The sequence below is a fragment of the Convolutriloba macropyga genome, chromosome 3, assembly GCF_964194025.1.
Source record: "Convolutriloba macropyga chromosome 3, txConMacr16.3, whole genome shotgun sequence".
Taxonomy (NCBI): Eukaryota; Metazoa; Xenacoelomorpha; order Acoela; family Convolutidae; genus Convolutriloba; species Convolutriloba macropyga.
Window position 1 is genome coordinate 80,482,201 of NC_134470.1, and position 18,786 is coordinate 80,500,986.

Genomic DNA, 18,786 nt, shown 5'->3' on the forward strand with positions numbered 1-18,786 from the left:
AACCTTCAGGCCTACATTCGAATGGTAATTCGGATCAACTAGCTAACTTAGCTAATTTTTGGTCGTTGTATAACTTTGCCAAAAGAATCAGGAATAGCAAACAGGTATTCATAGTTTTACGTCGTCTTTTGCACCCAATCAGAAACTTGAAAAACGGTATTTAAGGTATTTATACCAGAGCCTATCACATATTGCCCTTCTGGAGCTATTTCTTAAAACAGAAGACTAAGTGAAACAAATTGCCCTTAGTTTTATAGATCAAATTGTCTTGAATGATATTGATTGCCAGAGTACACACCTGGAACACTATTTAAATCTGGTACGTAATTGACTTTTCACAAAAATGGATTGTGGATTCAATACAGTTCAATTTTAAGATGATAGGAATTTTTATGTAGGCTTCATAACACCGAAAGGACTTCTAAAACAGGTTAAAAATGCACAGATAACTTCTTGAACGGAAAATAACGCTAAATGGAAACAAAACAACGCACTTGTGCATCTAAAAAAACCCGAAACGCTCCAGATAATCATTTTAAAGGAAAAGCTGTAAAACCTTCCAAAAGCCGCAGATATCTTGAAACTCAATGGGTTGAAACTTGACATCAACCCATCTTGGATTGGATCAAACCAGCGCCATAAAAAACTGATCCAAAATTTTCCAAGAAAGACCATTGCTTTCAAAAATTAGTTTAAGGAAACTTTATATAGAACTAATTTAATTGCGAATATCAGAAATTTGAAATCAGCAAAGCGCTGACGAATTCAGCAACATAAGATTATGCCAACCGATTTGATAGGGTTCGGAAATTTAACAATCTACCCCGGGGGGTCTCGGAGTACCGAAAAACAGTTTAATATTTAAAAAATTGCCAACAGATTTTCTGCTAATGATAGTAAAGAGTTGGATCCACAGGTATTATCTTTTACTACCTATTTGCATGCAAATGTTCAACCATTTGGTTATATTTCCTGAATATATATTTTTGGAATCTACAAAATGGGTCATAAGTTTTTATAACTAATTCTCTAGTCACAGAACTTCATTAACTTTTTCGGGATCTAAATTCTCGTTGCAGAGAACTTAAAAAGATACCACATATGTTGGTCTAAGATGCTCTCGAAAATTCAGAAAATATCGGACTAAAAAATGTTGCAAGCATATAGTTGTCACATTTATTTAATATGTGGCATCAATTATGATTGCAACCTCACCTGTTCTGACGTCGGCCTCTCTTCCTCTGGATATGGGTGTGGAAATGGCACTGGGGGAGGGGAGGCTCTGGGTCGGGGGGAAAGCCGACCTCCTCTCGTTTTTGCATGTCGACTCACAGGATCCATAAATTTACCCACAAGATATCAAATTTTATTGAGATCAGATATATGGCGTGAACACAAAATTGGGCTACAATAATTTTTTTGCTCACAATAATTTAACGTTTCTTTCTTCGTATAAGACACTTTCAAAAATTTTTCAGCGCCGGATTTTTTGTCTTCAAAAAACTACGATTGTCTTCTGTGCAAAAGTTGGTGTATATAATTTGTCAACAATTGAAAATAAAGTAATGTGTATGTAAAAGTAAACTTAAGCAACGTATGGTTTTTGTTAAAAACTAATTCTGTGTTGTTTGTTTTTGTGTACACGCTAGATATACCATAATTCTTCATAAAAAGGTTACTCTCTTCAGATCAATATGTACTTACAAATCATGATCTTTAAGTGTCTCAAAAAACGATTTTTTTACAGTTCATCATCCTGCTGATAAGGTCTTTATTTTCCCCCAAATATCTCTTAAATTTTATCTCCCTATCGACGACAATTCACAGACGGGGCAGAAATTTTAAATTCCGGGGTCAATTTTTCCCCGTGAAAAGTTGTAAAGACAGGGCTGCATTTTGAGGAATTTTTAGAGAAAATAGGATCTTCAATCTTTCGGCAGCAGCGAACAATCTGTCGACAAAAATATGTGAATGTTGGGACTGCAATGGCTGTAATCATCACATTTTCTGTTTAAATTTAGCAACGCATCATTCGTGATCTGAAAATAAGAACAATTTGCGTACGGATTGTTTTCTGGGGCCTCAATAATTCAGCTTCAAGGCGACTTATGACTTTAGTGATTTAAGGGACTGTTCGAGAAACTCATTGGGCGAGACATCTAAGGATGCAATTTTGCCCCCTCCCAGCATAAACTTCATAAACCAAAATAATGATCTGAGCTGCAAAGTTGATACATTTTATTGGCGAAGAATTTGTAATTCTGTCCTCGGCAGCACTAAGTCCTATCAAATATGGCCACAGCGATTAGATCCATATACCTTATACGTTATCAGTTGCTTCTGAAAGCACGATTGATGCTATTCAAATCCCTGGTCCTTTCTCATTTAACCTTCAGTGCTTTATTTTTTCAGAACTTGAATTTCTCTGCAATGCAGCAAATTGATCAAACTTACATCTTGGAGCGGAATCCAACTTGTGATAAAAAAAACTCTTGCTTAACTTCCTGAGCAATCAGAAAAACATCGGGGATATTAACAGAACTGTTTTGAAAATTACTAAAAAAATATCTGGAAAAAACCACAACTACATCAAAAAGACGGGCAGGGCTCGGCTTCTTCTGTTTCCAGATGAAGAACTGAAATGTTCTTCAAGTTGAAAATTTTTTCCTCGAGTGAATTTTTTGTGTCAGATCTCTGGTTCTCCAGATTCTAGATTTCCACATTTTCTAACGAAAACTGCCAGATACTTAAAAAGTTCTTGTTTGATGCAATAATTCCAATCTGTTTCCCAAATGTTACAAAAATCTGGCTCATATCTCGAACCCACTCATTGGTTCTCGACTAAGGCCAGATCAACATCATGACACCTGTAGAACAATATTTCATGCCGGCCAAATATTTGGAAAAACATTAGCTACAAGGGCCGAACTTAGCCACGCTCTTTAGAAAACAGCAAATGTAATTCGCAAAAAAAACAAAAATCAGGACTTCATCAGTAACTCTAAATACAGGAACTGATAGCAGAAACCAAAAAAAATAACGTCCGATATTACGATTTTCCTTGTTACAAAGAAATTTAAACCAAAAAAGTTTTAAACACAACTTTCACTGTTAAAATAAATTTTAACAACAAGCAAAAAATCATAATAGTTTTTATATTTGATGTGTTTTTTCGTTCGATTCCTATGTCTACAATTAGTCACTACAAGAACTCTTTTTAAAGGTAATATGAATAATAAATAATGATTAACATTTCTAACATTTCTTGTCTCATTTAGTGCAATCCACTAATATATCTTATTTATTGGTAACAAAACATTTTCAGATGAATAGCTTCAGGTAACAAACCTTTAAACTGGTAACAAACCTTTAACCAATCAATGGCTTCAGTTCAATCCTCATTGACTTCAGTGAACGTATCCAACACATATAGTGTAACCAAAGACACTATGTGAAAAAAACAAGTAAAACCAACTTCCGTAAATTAACTTGGGTAAAAAATCAAGCTACCTTGGTTTGAAAAAAAACAAAATTCCCAAAAAATTATACCACCTTCATGAAAAAATTACATAAATTTTTATTTAAGAACGTAATAAACCTTATCTTTCAATTGATAACCATTCGATTGGGAGCCAGATTTGTTAATCATTATAAATTGTTTTTTAAAAGCTTGAAATTATACAAAAAAGTAAAATTGATTTAAAATCACTTCTAAAAAAATTAAAATTGAAAATTTATTTTTAACTTTTTTTTCCGTCAAAAATAACAATGAGCAACATGATACTCATCAAAACATTCAAAAACACTATCCTAGTAAAAAAGCATAAGTATTAAAAAACCAAAATCAAGAATTAATTGATAAATTACATGATCACATTAAAATTTTGCCAAGCTATTTTTAAAAACTCAACCATGCAAATCCGCGAAATTTTATACAGTGATAATAAGAATAAAGATAATATCGAAAAAATTATTGATAGAAGTTTCAACTAATCGAACCCCACTGAGTATATATATATATATATATATATATATATATATATGTATATATATATATATATATATATATATATATAAATATATATATATATATATATATATATATACATATAAATATATATATATATATATATATATATATATTAGAAGAAGTATAATATAAAAACGAGGAACTCAAGTATTTTCACATGGATATTAAAATTTAATTTAAATATTTTAGAAAACTTAATGAGAGATGCTGAATTGAAAGAATCTAGTTGAACAGTGCAGAAAAGAAAATCAAGAACACTGCATATTTCGTGTTACACGGCTGTTGCGGCTATTTATAGAGAATTACCTTTTACACCACCATATATTATTAAGGTTAAGAATACTGAAGATGACTATTAAAAATATATATATATATATATATATATATATATATATAAGTATTTATATATATATATATATATATATATATATATATACCTATATATGTTTATATTATATTTTATATATATATATATATATATTTATATATACCTATATTTATATATATATATATATATATATATATATATAATTTAAATATATATATAAACATATATATATATATATATATATATATTATATATATACTATTATAATATGCAGTTTATATTTTATATTGGTGCATATATATATATATATATATATATATATATATACTTACATAAATATATATATATATATATATATATATAATAGACCTAATATAATAGGTCTAGTATTACACATTATAGACTTTATATCTTTTCACACAATAGAAATAAACAAAGAACATCAAAAAATGGTTTCCAATTGAATATGAGTAAAGTCTCTAGTTGAATCTTCTCATATGTTTAAAGTTTAAAAGTTTCAAAAAATGAATCAAAAATGAGAACTGGAAACATATTTGAAGTAGATACAAAAAACAATAAAGGGAACTATATGGAACATTATTGTGGAACAAAAACACACAATAATTATAAGGGATGTAAACTATTGTTATTCACATGACACTGTGTATTTTGTACTGATGTATCTACAATACCTTAAAAATACCTTTAAAAAATATGCGAAGACCGTAAAGCAGCAAAGATTACATGATAACTTACAGAATGCTGTTTATTCGATAAATGGTATTTTAAAAACAAAGTACCATTTACAAGCTACTGTGATAATGAATCTTGCAATACAACAAAAGACTCTACCAAAAATTTAGTAGGTTCATTCACAGGTCTAAACAGTAACTTCGATACTTCAGCCAACATAACCGCCAAACAATTATCATTTTGTTCTCTTCTAGTCAAAAAATCTATACATACCATTAACATGGAAGATCATGAAGTAACATACATACGTATCCTGATAAACATGTATCTAATTTAATGATAAAACGTGAAGATAAACTTAAAAGATTAATAAAACTTAACATAACTATGTAACTATGGTCTTGAAGAGTTTTACTGATAGGCCATCTAACTGTTAGAATTGTGAGAAACCCCTAGATCAAGACTATTTAGACATCCTGATCTTTTCAAGTTTATAGGTTATGCACAAAACTCATGCAATCTTTGAGCAAAAAAACGGGTTTTGTACCATTATCCTATACTTTCAAATACTCAACAATAATTTAACCCTTTACAATCAAGCTACTTTGGTTTGAAAAACAAACAAATTTTTACCAAAAAACTATATTACCTTTGTAAAAAAAATTACCTGAAATTTTATTTAAAAACGTAATAAACCCTACCTTTCATTTGACAACCATTCGATTGTGAGTCAGATTTGTTAATCATTATTTTTTGTTTTTTAAAAAGCTTGAAATTATATAAACAAGTAAAATTGATTTAAAAATCAGTCGTAAAAAAATTGAAATTTTTTACCCTTCAAAAATACATGTCTGATCACTTGTTCATGTGATGCGTATATCAAATTTTCATCAACTTTTAAAATTTGCCCCTTAGGACGGTTTTCAAATATATTTGCTTTGCTTTTGCTCTTCAGAGGATAGCAGAATTCTGATTTTGCCAGACAAAATCGGTTTGAATAGCCTAAGTCTGATACCCGCACTGCAAAATCTCTAATCGATTTCATTCGAGGACTTTAACCCCAAAATATTTTGAGCCGGCCTAAGACAGTTGAGCAGTGACTTGGATTTTTTTAAAACTCAGCAGTTGAAGGACTATCTCGTATACGTAAAAAAAGCGGTTCTCCAACCAATTTTTCCAGGAAAGTTGACCTGTAGGGATACAGGTAGAAAAACAGAAGGAAGGAGTGAGGAACTTTATAGCCAGAAAAATTTCCCTTCGAAAACGATCTCGGTGATATCACTCAGAGCCTATTTATCTCTAACAATCAATTCTTTAAAATCTGTGAGGTCCTGACAAAAGACTGAGGAGTGCGAACAAAACCAACTAAGGTCGGAAGAGTTTCTCGCGAATGAATAGTGGTAGCTCAAATCTAATGCAGGCGTTGTGGGGGAGTAAATAAATTTACTAAAGGAGGCTTCAAATAACGTCATTATAGGTTGTTATATACAACTATTACCACCAAAGATCAAATTGCTAACAATACGCCAAATTTGAACTTTGCATTTGAATTTTGACTCAATTTTGCTGTTAACAAGAATCAACAACAACGTTTCGCTTTAACCCTAAATTTGAAAATTCATAAAGGAAGAAGTCAAAAGTTCACACTTTTTCATGCTTCCCTCTTTTTTTTAAGATTTAACTTTTGATGTCACACTTAATTTTGAAATTAATCAGTTTTTCTATCATTTTACAGACTGTCTTGTAGCAATCAAGCTGATAAAATGGTATAAAATTATCAATCAACTCGGCAGACTACTTCGACGCAAACCTCGGGAGCCGTAAGTTATATTTCTTGGAAAATATTTTTAAACACAAATTTTTCTCCACAAAAACATTCACTTTTGAAAAATAATCAAAGCCGGTAGTTAAAAATAGAAAGGTCACAAAGACAAATTTGTCAAAAAAGGATTTTGTTAAGGTCTATAATTGATTATAAAAAATAGTTTCATAGTTGGCGCATTGTTTAAGGTCACACATTTGAAGGACAAGAGTGACAAAACAGCCTGCTAACGGCCTCTCTCATTTTCCCCCTACAATAATATTGAGATATTGAAAATTATTTGGATTGAGCGAGTATTCAATTGTTCGATTGATTAGAAATCATTCTTTAGTTATGCTGAATTTCAGTGTTACTATAAATTTCAAGTAAATTCAAGTTTTGAACAGCAACGTTGGGCCCAAATTAGTTAGTGTTTAGTTCTGGCAAGCCTGCGCCAATTCGAGGTCAGCCTCAGGCGCAAAGCTTTACGCTTCCCAGAACTATACTAACTTACATTTCCACAAGCTGCTGACACTTGTGAATGACGCATTTAGGTCACGCAGAACGAAAATTCAAGGACATAAGTCACTCAAACAAAACGTTCAAGCAAAATTTTTGCATAAAAAAATTACCAACACGTTCACATTAGTCGCTTCAAACTTTGTTCGAGAGCAATTTTTCACCACAAATCGCTTGCACGTGTTTGAGCTTGTGTAGTTCAAAAATACCAAATTTTCTACCCCTCCATCTGTTTAATAATTATGAACAATCTCACACAGCCAGAACAATTTATCTACTTTAGTTCGTAGGATTTCCCTACTGAGACTTAACCAGTCGTTTTCCTTTTTCCAAGCAGCAGCGTTCGAAGTTCGAGGCTTTCATAATTTCTGATACGCAAATTGGTGCTGAAACTTGGATCTTGGGGCCTACAGCTGAAAAAAAATCATTCTCCGAAAATAAATTAAAGGCTATTGATACTAGTAAAATATGAAAATCATCATTGCATGACTAACTGACATTTCAAATTCTGATGAAACAACAAATAATTTAATTTAAAAGATGATTGATTGCGAAGTGGAAAACATCTTAATGCCAAATAAATAAAACTGGACTCAAAATAGACAATAAAACCAACAAAAAAGCGGAGCCACAGTCGTACATGATGATGGACATATCATCAACATAGCTAGCATTACCAAATTCATTCCATCTATAAACCCAGAAACCATAATTAAAAAGTTTTGTATAAGTTATAATCCTTGAAAGCGTCAAGTTTCACTGAAAGTTTTAAATATGTTCATATTATTTTCGCTAACAACGTTCGGGTTTTGGAAATGATATCAGTTGTAATTCGAGTTTATTTTTAGCTGTCCCATTTCGGCACTAAATAAATAGTTTCTAGTATTGCTCTTCATCGGCATAATCTTTGGATTTGCCGCTTCCACAGAGAAGCTTATAAAATGGGTTTGAGGCAGGTTTTTTCGGAGATGCTTTCTTGCCATCTTTGTCGCTTGCTGCATGCTTCTTGGACTTGCTAGGCTTCTGCAGAGCTGAGGGGTTTGATGATTCCACTTGCTTCGCATTCTTCGGAGCATCTATGACGTCATCCTCCACAACCTGCAATGCAGCATGATTGAAAACAACATCAAGCAATCCCTCGACGATTCTTGACAACCTAGGAGCATATTTAGCTCACTAGTGGTCACCATCGTTTAGTTTCTGAACGTCAAACAGTTTACATTGAAATTAAGCAGTTGGAATATATTCGGCAAATACTTTTCTCTAATTCTTGCGATTTTTTTCCCACATCACTTTTAATTTTTGTATGCTGAGCTGTAAAGAAGCCCCGCAGAGCATTAATTTTTTCACATTGTATTCTAATTGAGCTTATAATTATAAATCGTTGGCGTTTATCTGAAATTTTGGGGCCTTTCCCATTATAGCCCTCCCCACCCCCTCACGAAATTATAGCCTCCCATTATGGTATGTTTACCATGATTGGGGGGTGGGGGGGGGGGCGGTAAAAGTTATTTGACCACAGCTGGAGGGGGGGGCAATAAGGGAAAGACTCGTGATTAATACGACAACTATGAACCTCGTCATTGAGAGGGTCATCGTCTGTTTGGAGAGGGTAGGGGTACACAGCTGGAACGGGTTCACCCAGGAACTTGAGTTTCATCTCATAAACATGCTTCCTCATCCTGTCTATCTCCTCCTGTGTCTCCTTCACACTCTGAGATCTGTAATCATACATACTACTTAGAAGAACCCGACTGTCATTTAAAAATAAATTGTCTGTTCAGATCCATGCCGATAAGATTTCAATATGCAATTTGGAGATGATTTCCATCGCAATTTTTTATTTTAAACAGTTTCCGCATTTGCTAGTAATAAAGACGTACCCGTTCAAATGTCATATATGATATAACTGGCTTCATTGTGCAAGCAGAACACGACTAGTTCACGAAAAGGAGAAAGCATTAGGCCGCTTAAAATTGCTATGATTGTAGCAGTTTTCAAATCCTATTAACTACCAGCAAACTTAATTCGACTAACAACTATTCCACTATTCCCTGTCTAGGTCTTTGTTAGGACTACGCATGTACGAGATGTTAAGCAAAAAAATCGCATCTCTCCCATTATAGCCCCCCATGAAATTATAGCCCCCCATTATGGTATATTTTCTATGCTTGGGGGGGGGGGGGGGGGAGGCTATAGGTTTTCTGACCACTAAGCTGGGGGGGGGGGGGGGGCTATAATGGGAAAGGCCAAAAAATTCTAACTCATTTTAACTCGATAAAATTTTTGAATGTTCTATTCGCCGCAGTGCCGTTTATGACCTACAGTTACAATTTATGACTGCTTACATAGTATAAGTTACTATGTAAAATGACGTGAAGGTTGTGGGTGGGGGGGGGGGGGATAGCTAACAAACACCTCAATTTCTAGATAACGCTTAAACTTGTTATATTTTCCATTTTCCAGGCACCTATGCAGGGCAAAAATTTTACAATTACAAAGGTATACAGCCTCGCTAGCATGAAGAAAAAATAATAACCACAAAGTACTCAAAAAGAAGTCAAGTCGGTCAGTTAAAATATCTTTCTTCGAGAACAATTAATGATTTAACATTTCTAAATGACTGTCAATTTAATTACAGAACCTTTCTTTAAAAAATTTCCGCAGAGAAAACTCCGCCTGAAAACAGAAAAAAAACAAGCTGCAAAAACAAATTCCTTCAACCAATAGTAAATACAGTCAACAGTGCATCACAGTTTGGCCGCCATTTCACAGAGTAAATTCTACCACAAACTTTCCAAGTTTCCATCACCGGAATTTGTGCAGTAAAGTTGGGGAGGAAGCCGGTAGAGCCGAACGGGCACAGAGCAGAATGCCATAAAATGAGATTTAAAGCCAAATAAATCCCCCCCAGTGTTTTTACTGACCCCCAGTTAAAATTATATGTTGTCATATAGCACGTTACTATGTAAGAAAATAGCACGTGTGCCTGGGGGTCATAAAAAATTTATGCTCACTAAGCTGGGGGGGGGGGGGGGGGGGGGGGGGGCAAAACAGAATAGATCCTATTTTCCGTGCTCTGATTGGTTGACATTAAACTCAGCACTTTAAAGGCAGTTTGCCGTCAGTGGGTTGCTGCAACGGAGAGGCTAACTGGCGCGCTCCCCACAGTATTTCATTGGTTGTATTCAATTTAAACCAATCAGATTATTTGGCCAATCAAATTTAAGCATTCGGCTGATTCTCATTTTTTTCTCATTCCGCTTTGCGCCCGTTCGGCTCTAATTCCTAGCTCCAAAAATAAGAATTGAAAACACAATACTGGTTCAAATGACCATTAAAGACATTAAATGGATAAATGACCAGTAATGAATGTTATGAGTGCAACCGAAGAAGTTCCAAATAATAATCTATCCAATTACCTGCTGCTACTCCACGTTTGCCTGATAATAATGAATGAAAACAAAGTTACACAAAATGCCTCACAAATAAACATTTAGTGAAGTTTACACTGAGGGTTAACTACAACTGTCGAATTTTTCTTACATGCAAATCTGTTGTCTTCATTTTCGATACAGCAAAAATATCGCTAAAAAGTTTTCCATTACTCTTATAAAGGGAGGCAAAGCCCAAGCATGACAGGCCAATCTAGACAGACAAAATTTTCATTTTAAAGTCGGAATTAAGGTGAATACAGCTAATCTGTAATTTGCGTTCGGATATATTGTTCACAGCCGTCGGGACAACCCGCCGGCATTTTAACGGGAAGTAAGTGGAAGCAAAGTAAGCCGACATAAAAGAAAGCCATAAATTATGTAATAGTTATGTAATCTATCAGAAAACATAGCTGGCAGATTGCCAGAAAATAGCCGCAATAACTTCATAGATCAGTAAAAAAAAACAACAAAAAAGACAGACCAATAACATTCGTCTTTTCATTGAAGGCCGATATGTTATATTTTGATTAAAAACCTGTATAAAAGTTTTTGCTGCCTCTATTAGCTGCTTTCAAATAACCTTCGTTTAGAGTGACACACACCCATTTAACCTCATCTCTTTGAATTAAAGTAAATAGAAGTCCACTTCAAAGTGAGGAAATCATTTTTGAGAGCGAGGTAAGTCAAGTGTGACCAAAAATTTAATCACGCGAATGAACAAAAAAACTCGCTCCACTAAGAGCGAAAAATGACGTCACATACGCACTTCAGTTGAAATTGCATGAACGAATGAACAAACAGCAGATTTGAAGTGATTGTGACGTCATATAGTCGTAAACATAGCCGGCAGATTGCCGGTATAGCTGCGAAAGAATAGACCTGCGTGCCATATAATAGAGATAGAAACAGATACAGATCTAAATTGAAAAAAAAAACGACGCCGCTCAAAAAAACTAGGTAAAAAAACCTTTAGCGATAAATTAATAAAGCTTGTTAAAATTCATTCCACAGAAGCCTCTTATTAGGGACCTTTACTGCACAAAAGAGTTCCTTTGACCTTAAACAAATTCAAATTAAACTTAAGTTTTAAAGTGCAAAAGTCATTTTATTGAGTGAGGCAAGTAACGTATGATCAAAATCTAATCACGCAATTAACCTAAAAACTTTTGCTAAAGCGAGTGAGAAATGACGTCACGCGCGCAAATGCCGTTAGTGAGAGGAAGAAGTCAGTCAGAAAATTTGACTTTTTCTGCTTTGCTGCGTGAACAAATGTAAAACGAAAAAAAAGCGTCAGACGACGAAACAAAAAAAACCAAGAGCACCGCAATATAGCTTCGCTCAGCTTACAGCTTCGCAGCTATAACAAAAATCGTGACGACGAAATAAAAAAACAAAGCAGGACAAGTCCTGACGTACAATTCAAATAATTTTCATTGACTAAACAGAAAATTAGACCTAGAACGGACAATGAATGGATTGGGAAAACCACCTAGAAAAAATCCTATCCAAAAAATTGGAAAAACAGAAAATCAAATTGAAATTGCCGCTTCTCACTCCGTTTTCTCACTCCGTTTTCTCACTCCACTTTAAATTTAGAGCAAAAAAAATTCACGCCGCAAAACCACTCGCTTTTTCGCTCTACTTCCTATTTCGGCTTGACCAAAATCACTACTCCAATTTGACTTCAAAAATCATAAAAATGTGTGAACAGATCTTAAAAAAAAGTCAGCGCCCCAATACAATTCAAATTCTTTGAATTATAAAAACCAAGAGAAGGCCAAAAATAGCCCCAGCTATCGCTGTGCGGCTATTAATAATACATTGTTAACCGTTAAAATCAACACCGCGTAGTATTATAGTGCATAATGTATTCCAATTCACCAAAGAAACAAAAATACGTTAATTTATAGACTAATCAAACAAAAAACTCTAAACATTGCACCATTTTGTGCTCAAATACTCCTAAAAATGATGATCTTTTAACCTTGAATTACGGCGTTCCCAGCAGCTGCACCACTCAAAGCTTTTCAAGAAATCATAAAGCTAGCTTTGGGTCTCTAAGGAAAATTAATGCCCACTGGTCTTACTGTTTATCCCGTTTTGAAAGATCAAAGTCATTGAAACCTGTGTGAATACATCTAACAAAAAACAGCCCCAATACAATCAAATTGTTGGATTGTAAAAAGTCTGTAGAATTCCAATACTACTCTTCGAGTCGTATAAATCCGAAATTATAGCTTAAATTTCTAAGAGTCCACAAAGTTTTCTGATTTCTGACTTTTTCTGATTTGGCTATTTTGACCATGACGTTTTTCGCAATATCCACAGAAAGGTTGAATGAAATAGAAAACCGATTCAGCCGAAACAATGAGTGAGGCAAGTCAAAAGTCAAGCGTGAACCTCCTGACTTGTGTAAAACAAAAAGATGAACGAAAAAGCAAAGCAAAACATTGTCCAAAGACTCCCGAATCGACCGCAATAATGCATAAGTTGGACCACAGCCAATTAGTACCTACTGAAATAAATAAAATATTTAATTCATGATACTCTCAATTTCAATAAATTTTACTACCCCAAAACGCAAAAAAAAAATCAACCCAGAGAAGCTTATAATTTCTTTAAAATCAGTGCAAGTTGGAGTTCTAAATCAATTACAGCTGACCACGTTTTTTTTCTTTCAATAATTTACTTAACAACATAGCTGGTAGATTGCTAGAAAATTGCTGCGATAGCTTTGTAGTCTCTAGTCTCAAAATACCATAAAAAGAAAAAAAATTAAGAAGGATAATGGAAGTTTTACATGTTCTTAAAATTGCTGAGGTGTTGTAAACGTGTTAAAAGTTGTTTTATTTATAAACACTGCCCTCAATATCCTTCATTAGAGTGAGATACCGTACAGTTGGATGAGGTATCAAAATGCCCAAGAACTGCCCTTTGCATCATGATTTCATCTCTTCTCAGCAGAGTTTGATAAATTTAAATTGTTTCTTCTTAATTTTTTCTTAATTCCCTTACCACAAAAAGGGACAAAAATATCGCCATATGAATGAAAGCTGCAAAAATTCAGTAAAACCTTTCAAGAGCAAATGATGTCTTAGTAAAAAAACAATATTTAAAAACTGATCACAATAAGCTTAAATTACGCCGCATTAAAAGGTCAGTTCAATCTATTATTAAGAAAAAGTGACAAGACAATAAAACGGCAACATATACTGGAAACTAAGGTCACTAATATTTTTTGAAAACAAATAGTGTCAAAGACATTAAAACCATAATCAATCAACTGAAAACAGTTTGAATTCACTTAACGATTGCTCTGCTAACATTTCTTTTGCTTTTACAACTTATGACTACACTGCATCTCACTTTTTAAGCAGCACTTTGCCTATTTCAATTTCAAATAGAAAATATATAATAGATAACAGATAATATATAGTAGATAATAGATAACAGTTAATTTGAAATGTTGGTCTGAATTAAAATTTCCGCTTATTTAATCCAAATATTTCATAGTTCTCATGTCAGAATAGACAAATTCACTCAAAATTCATTCGTTTACACTAGCAAAAAAAAGTGAAATCCTAGGTAGTATTTCAGTGGACTACAGGCACTTTGATTGATAAATATCATTTCGAACTTCGAGCCTTGCTTATAAAAAGTTTGAAATACCTGATTGTTTCAGCTCGCCATTGAAAAGCTACTGAATCTTTTTATTCGGAGGAAACTTCTGATTAACCATTTTTTAATCTTAACTTCATATTATGCCTAATGTAAAAATTTCTAAGCATGTAAGCATTTACGAAGCATGAAACAAATGAAAAATGTCAAAGTCAGGAAAACTTTGGTCAGCAAGGTTTTTTTCGATAAATGAAAATTCTCTTCAGGGACTCATTCAATTTTCAAGAGCTTTGCAATGATACCACTTTGTATCTTTCCGCAGAAGATATCGATCCGCCGAATAAATTTTGAGGATGGGGCCAATTTAAATAATTGGATGCATGTCAACAACTGATTCATAATTTTGCATAGCACTAATGCTTATTCACGTAATAATCGAATCCTTACGTTCACAGAAGTATTTATTTATATTAATCTTTTGAATAATTATTTGAATAATATTTACATATTGTATTTCTCGAGTGAGTTTCCAATTCTGAGTGATAATTTAAAGCAACACAAAAGGAAATCAACAGCCAATAAACATTAAAACATTAAAATAAGAATTCAAATACATTTTGAACAACGATCGAAATGAATATTAATGGATGGATAGAAAGTACTAGCGTAACCGACTACTGACAGACAAATTGCTCTCAAAGGACGCGCGCGCGGGTGGAGGGGGTCGTCGGGCTTCAAATCATTTTTATTTGAGCTACTTTAATTTAAATTTTAAAAATGAAAATCTATCAATTTTGGCATTACGGTTTAGTGAGGTTAGCTTTGGCTTAATTGAAGGGGCGTGAGATGAGCGCAGCGGGAGTGGATGCTCTGGCGGATTGATGGGGCAACGGTGGGAGTGGGGGTCTTTGGCTTCACGGGGCCACGTCCTTACGGCCTCAACGATGTGCAGGGGTTGGGGGAGAAGAGGGTGGGGGGTATGGGTGAAGTGGGAGGGGGGGGGGGGTATGGGCGATGGGTGAAGTGGGAGGGGGGGGGGGGGTATGGGCGATGGGTGACGTGGGGGGTATACGTCATGAGTATACGTCTCCAAAACTTCAGTTTCTGTGAATAGCATACTTGGAGACTAGTGAGCTGAAAGCCTCTAAGAGCACTTGATATCCTCCAGGCGTTATCCGTTGATTCCGTTTTTGAGGACGAAAAGTCAAATGGGTCAAGACGAAAAATCGGCCAAGCAAAAAATCGCATAAAAAGACCAACAGGACTAATATAATTGGTACAAACTTCGTTTGAGAGCAATTAATAATTGCTTCCAACTTCGTTTGAGAGCAATTAATAATTGCTTCCAACTTCGTTTGAGAGCAATTAAAAACATTCTTTAAAGCCAGTTAAACTAACCTGTCAACTCGGCGACTTTCGCCGGTGGGAGTGGTGGCTTTGTTGGGTGATGAGGGTGAGAGGTCACCTGCACTTTGCATTTTGCTGTAATCTGTAGTCAGAGGAAGAGTCGAGTATCTCTGATCAGGGTTAGTCTTCCTCGCTTGGCTCATGTTAGGGGCTGTAACACAACGAATGTAATCACTCATCGATTTTAACATACGGGTTTTGAGAAATTTTGGTGTCCCGCTTTATCATCCCTATTTTTTTAACCCCTTATCATTTCATCCCAATTTTAAACATAACCGACTAAACGTCGGAGGAATTCCTCTCGAACGACTAGTGGGAGCTCTAATCAATTGCAGCCTGCTTTAGTCGGTTAGAGGGAGGGGGAGCCTAAATGGGACTAAGAAGTTCAACAGTGGGCTTCAAATAACCACATTAGAGGTTAACATATACCACTATTAAGATTTAAAGTAAAAAATGGCACCAGTTTAGGCACACTTTTCATTTGACTTTTAGTATTAAATTTCCGCCAATTGAATTCAGCTGCTTGAAATTGTGATTGAGAGATAATTTTAGATCACGCAAAACGTCAAGGGCGTAAAAGTCACTCGAAAAGTCAAAATTGTCAAGCGAAAATTTTGCATAAAAAATACACACACGTTTACAATAATTGCTATGAACTTCGTTCAAGAGAAATTAATCATTTATATAATTGGCACTATTAACATTGGCACTGCAATCATTCGTCCATGCCTCGCGCGTCATGGTCAAGCCTAAGCGACCCATAGGACTTGATAATAAGAAACTATCACAACAAAATATGGAATCAAAATATCCGCTAAAGTAAAGAAACATTTAAAGAAACATGTTTGTAATACCGACTGCTAAATTGCAGGGTAAAATGATAGAGGGGTAATGTGATATGGAGGTAAGATATGCGGGTTAAATAGATCGGGGTGAAAAGTAGAACCAAAATTATAATTCTTTTATTGCTTTACGTAGGAAAATAACTTATCACTTCAGGAAAATAGTTTTATCACCAGCTGCTTCCATTTATCTAATCTTTGCGGATAAGTGATGACATGCACATAAACAAAATAGAGGAAAAAGACGGCGCTAAATTATCATTTTCCGATTACATGCACGCCATTCATTTGTGACCAAAAACATTTTATCCAAGCGACATCGATGCCGTTTCATACCCATATTCTTTATAACTACTACAGGAAGTAGTTAGTTGTCAAAACCCTTTTAGCTAGAATTGGAACTAACAAAGAATTTCTTTTTTAATAAATCACTGTATTAAGGTATGCTTGGTTGGGGAACTCCTGGTTGAAATCAGTTCCAAGTTTAGTCGATTCTCAGAAAGTTCTATCACGCTCAGGCTTGTACCCACAAATCACCATGGTACCCACGCAATTGTGTCTGTCTTTTGTTTGTTCTCAGATTTGCCGTGTCAATTGCCGATTTTTCGCAAAATAACCGGAAGATAAAAAAAAGAAACGCCCCCTGGCATCATTCGACTAGGAACGTACTGACCTTTTGATGACGTAGCGAGTGGATTGTTTTTGCTGTACCTTGGTTAATTACATTAATGCTCATAACCTATTTGAAAACAATTTTTTGTCATTATAGTCCGTCCAAAAATGGACACAGACTTGTTTCATTAAAACTACATATTCATATATTAATATATCTGACACTTATTACGTCGACCAGTGAGATTTTTTGACCAATTACGACAAAACTGTCGACTACCTTTCTCATTTTTTCCTTGTCGGCAAAACGCCCTGTCGGTCAATTTTCCTAGCACCGGAGTTTTGATTACCTAACAAGTAGGCCGTTTTTCAGCTGTAGCTTGGTTAATTAAATCAATGCTCATAGCCTACATGAAAACAATTTATTATAAGATATCGAAAGAAATGCGTTTTGAAATCACAGTAAATTGTATTTGAAGTTTGTCAGCATGATTTTCACGTTGCCGAACCTGCTACATTAAAAATCTAAATTTGACTTCGTTAATTTATAAACATAATTTTTAGTTCTCATACGTCACGCATGAATATTGTCTTTCCTATTTCTTTTCACAGCTGGTAAATATCAATATCGCTAAAGAGCTAATATGACAACCAGGCGGCAGAAATGGAGTTTATTTATTCAACATTAACCAAAAATCTTTCAACTATGTTACATTCGGAACATCAAAGAATGGACACAGACAACTACTTTGTTTCACTCAAAATACATTTATTCATGTATTAAAATATCTGACACTTAATTTTGTGTAAATTAAGTAAGTTAAAAGCCAAATAAACTTCAACGGCCGTTTCATTAGTTCCGCATGATTAATTGACTTTCTGGAAAACAAATGTACTATTTGAACAGATTTTGATTCCAAAAGTAGCAGTTCACTCGTATCGTATAAATATCATATGTCATCATCAAATTGGTATAATTAATGCTAAAATTCATCTATTATGATTAGTTTAAGAATGCACAACTAAGAATCTTTTGCAAAGCAACAAAACTCTAACATAATCGACTAACGTCGGAAGAATTGCACTCAAATCTATTGCAGCCTCCTTCAGTTGGGGGTTGGGGAGTAACTAAATTCACTAAGGGTATAACCACTCATAAAATTTACGCCAAATAGCCAGAAAATAGCAGCCGTTGACCCGCTTGACGCACATTGGGATTGAAACAATTTTAAAGAAACTAATAGAAATTACCATAAATTTTCTAAGCGTCAAACTGTTCTCATTTGGTGCGCAAATTATGCATATTCGTCTAAATTCTAAAATTCTTAATTCAGCTTCTAGACTGGACGCTATTAGGCATAATACTAAGGCCAGCTAGCAATCGCTTTAATGAACTTTGATAACCTAATGCACTGTGACATAATGGCCGGGCTTTCTATGCTTATCATTTTTCTTTTGATCTTTTGATTTTGCTCTTTTGACTTTGATTGTATTACCTA

General features: G+C 34.3%; 2 protein-coding genes across 4 annotated transcripts in view; both read right to left on the reverse strand.

Moving 5' to 3' along the window:
* LOC142336508 (uncharacterized) overlaps positions 1-1,645 on the reverse strand; it is a 60,901-nt gene extending 59,256 nt beyond the window's left edge. The window contains exon 1 of the mRNA XM_075385400.1: positions 1,216-1,645. Within this exon, the coding sequence (XP_075241515.1) occupies positions 1,216-1,341 (126 nt within the window). The 5' untranslated portion in view covers positions 1,342-1,645. The remainder of the gene's footprint in view (positions 1-1,215) is intronic.
* A 6,150-nt stretch (positions 1,646-7,795) lies between these two features.
* The window catches only part of LOC142336509 (uncharacterized), a 47,238-nt gene continuing 36,247 nt past the window's right edge, over positions 7,796-18,786 (reverse strand). For 2 of the 3 annotated variants that reach the window (XM_075385401.1, XM_075385403.1), the window contains 4 exons: positions 15,825-15,984; positions 10,794-10,814; positions 8,948-9,092; positions 7,796-8,469 (listed from right to left, as the gene is read on the reverse strand). In XM_075385401.1, coding sequence (XP_075241516.1) covers positions 8,251-8,469; positions 8,948-9,092; positions 10,794-10,814; positions 15,825-15,984 — 545 coding nt within the window. In that variant the 3' untranslated portion in view covers positions 7,796-8,250. The remainder of the gene's footprint in view (positions 8,470-8,947; positions 9,093-10,793; positions 10,815-15,824; positions 15,985-18,786) is intronic. The other variant, XM_075385402.1, reaches the window with a different exon arrangement.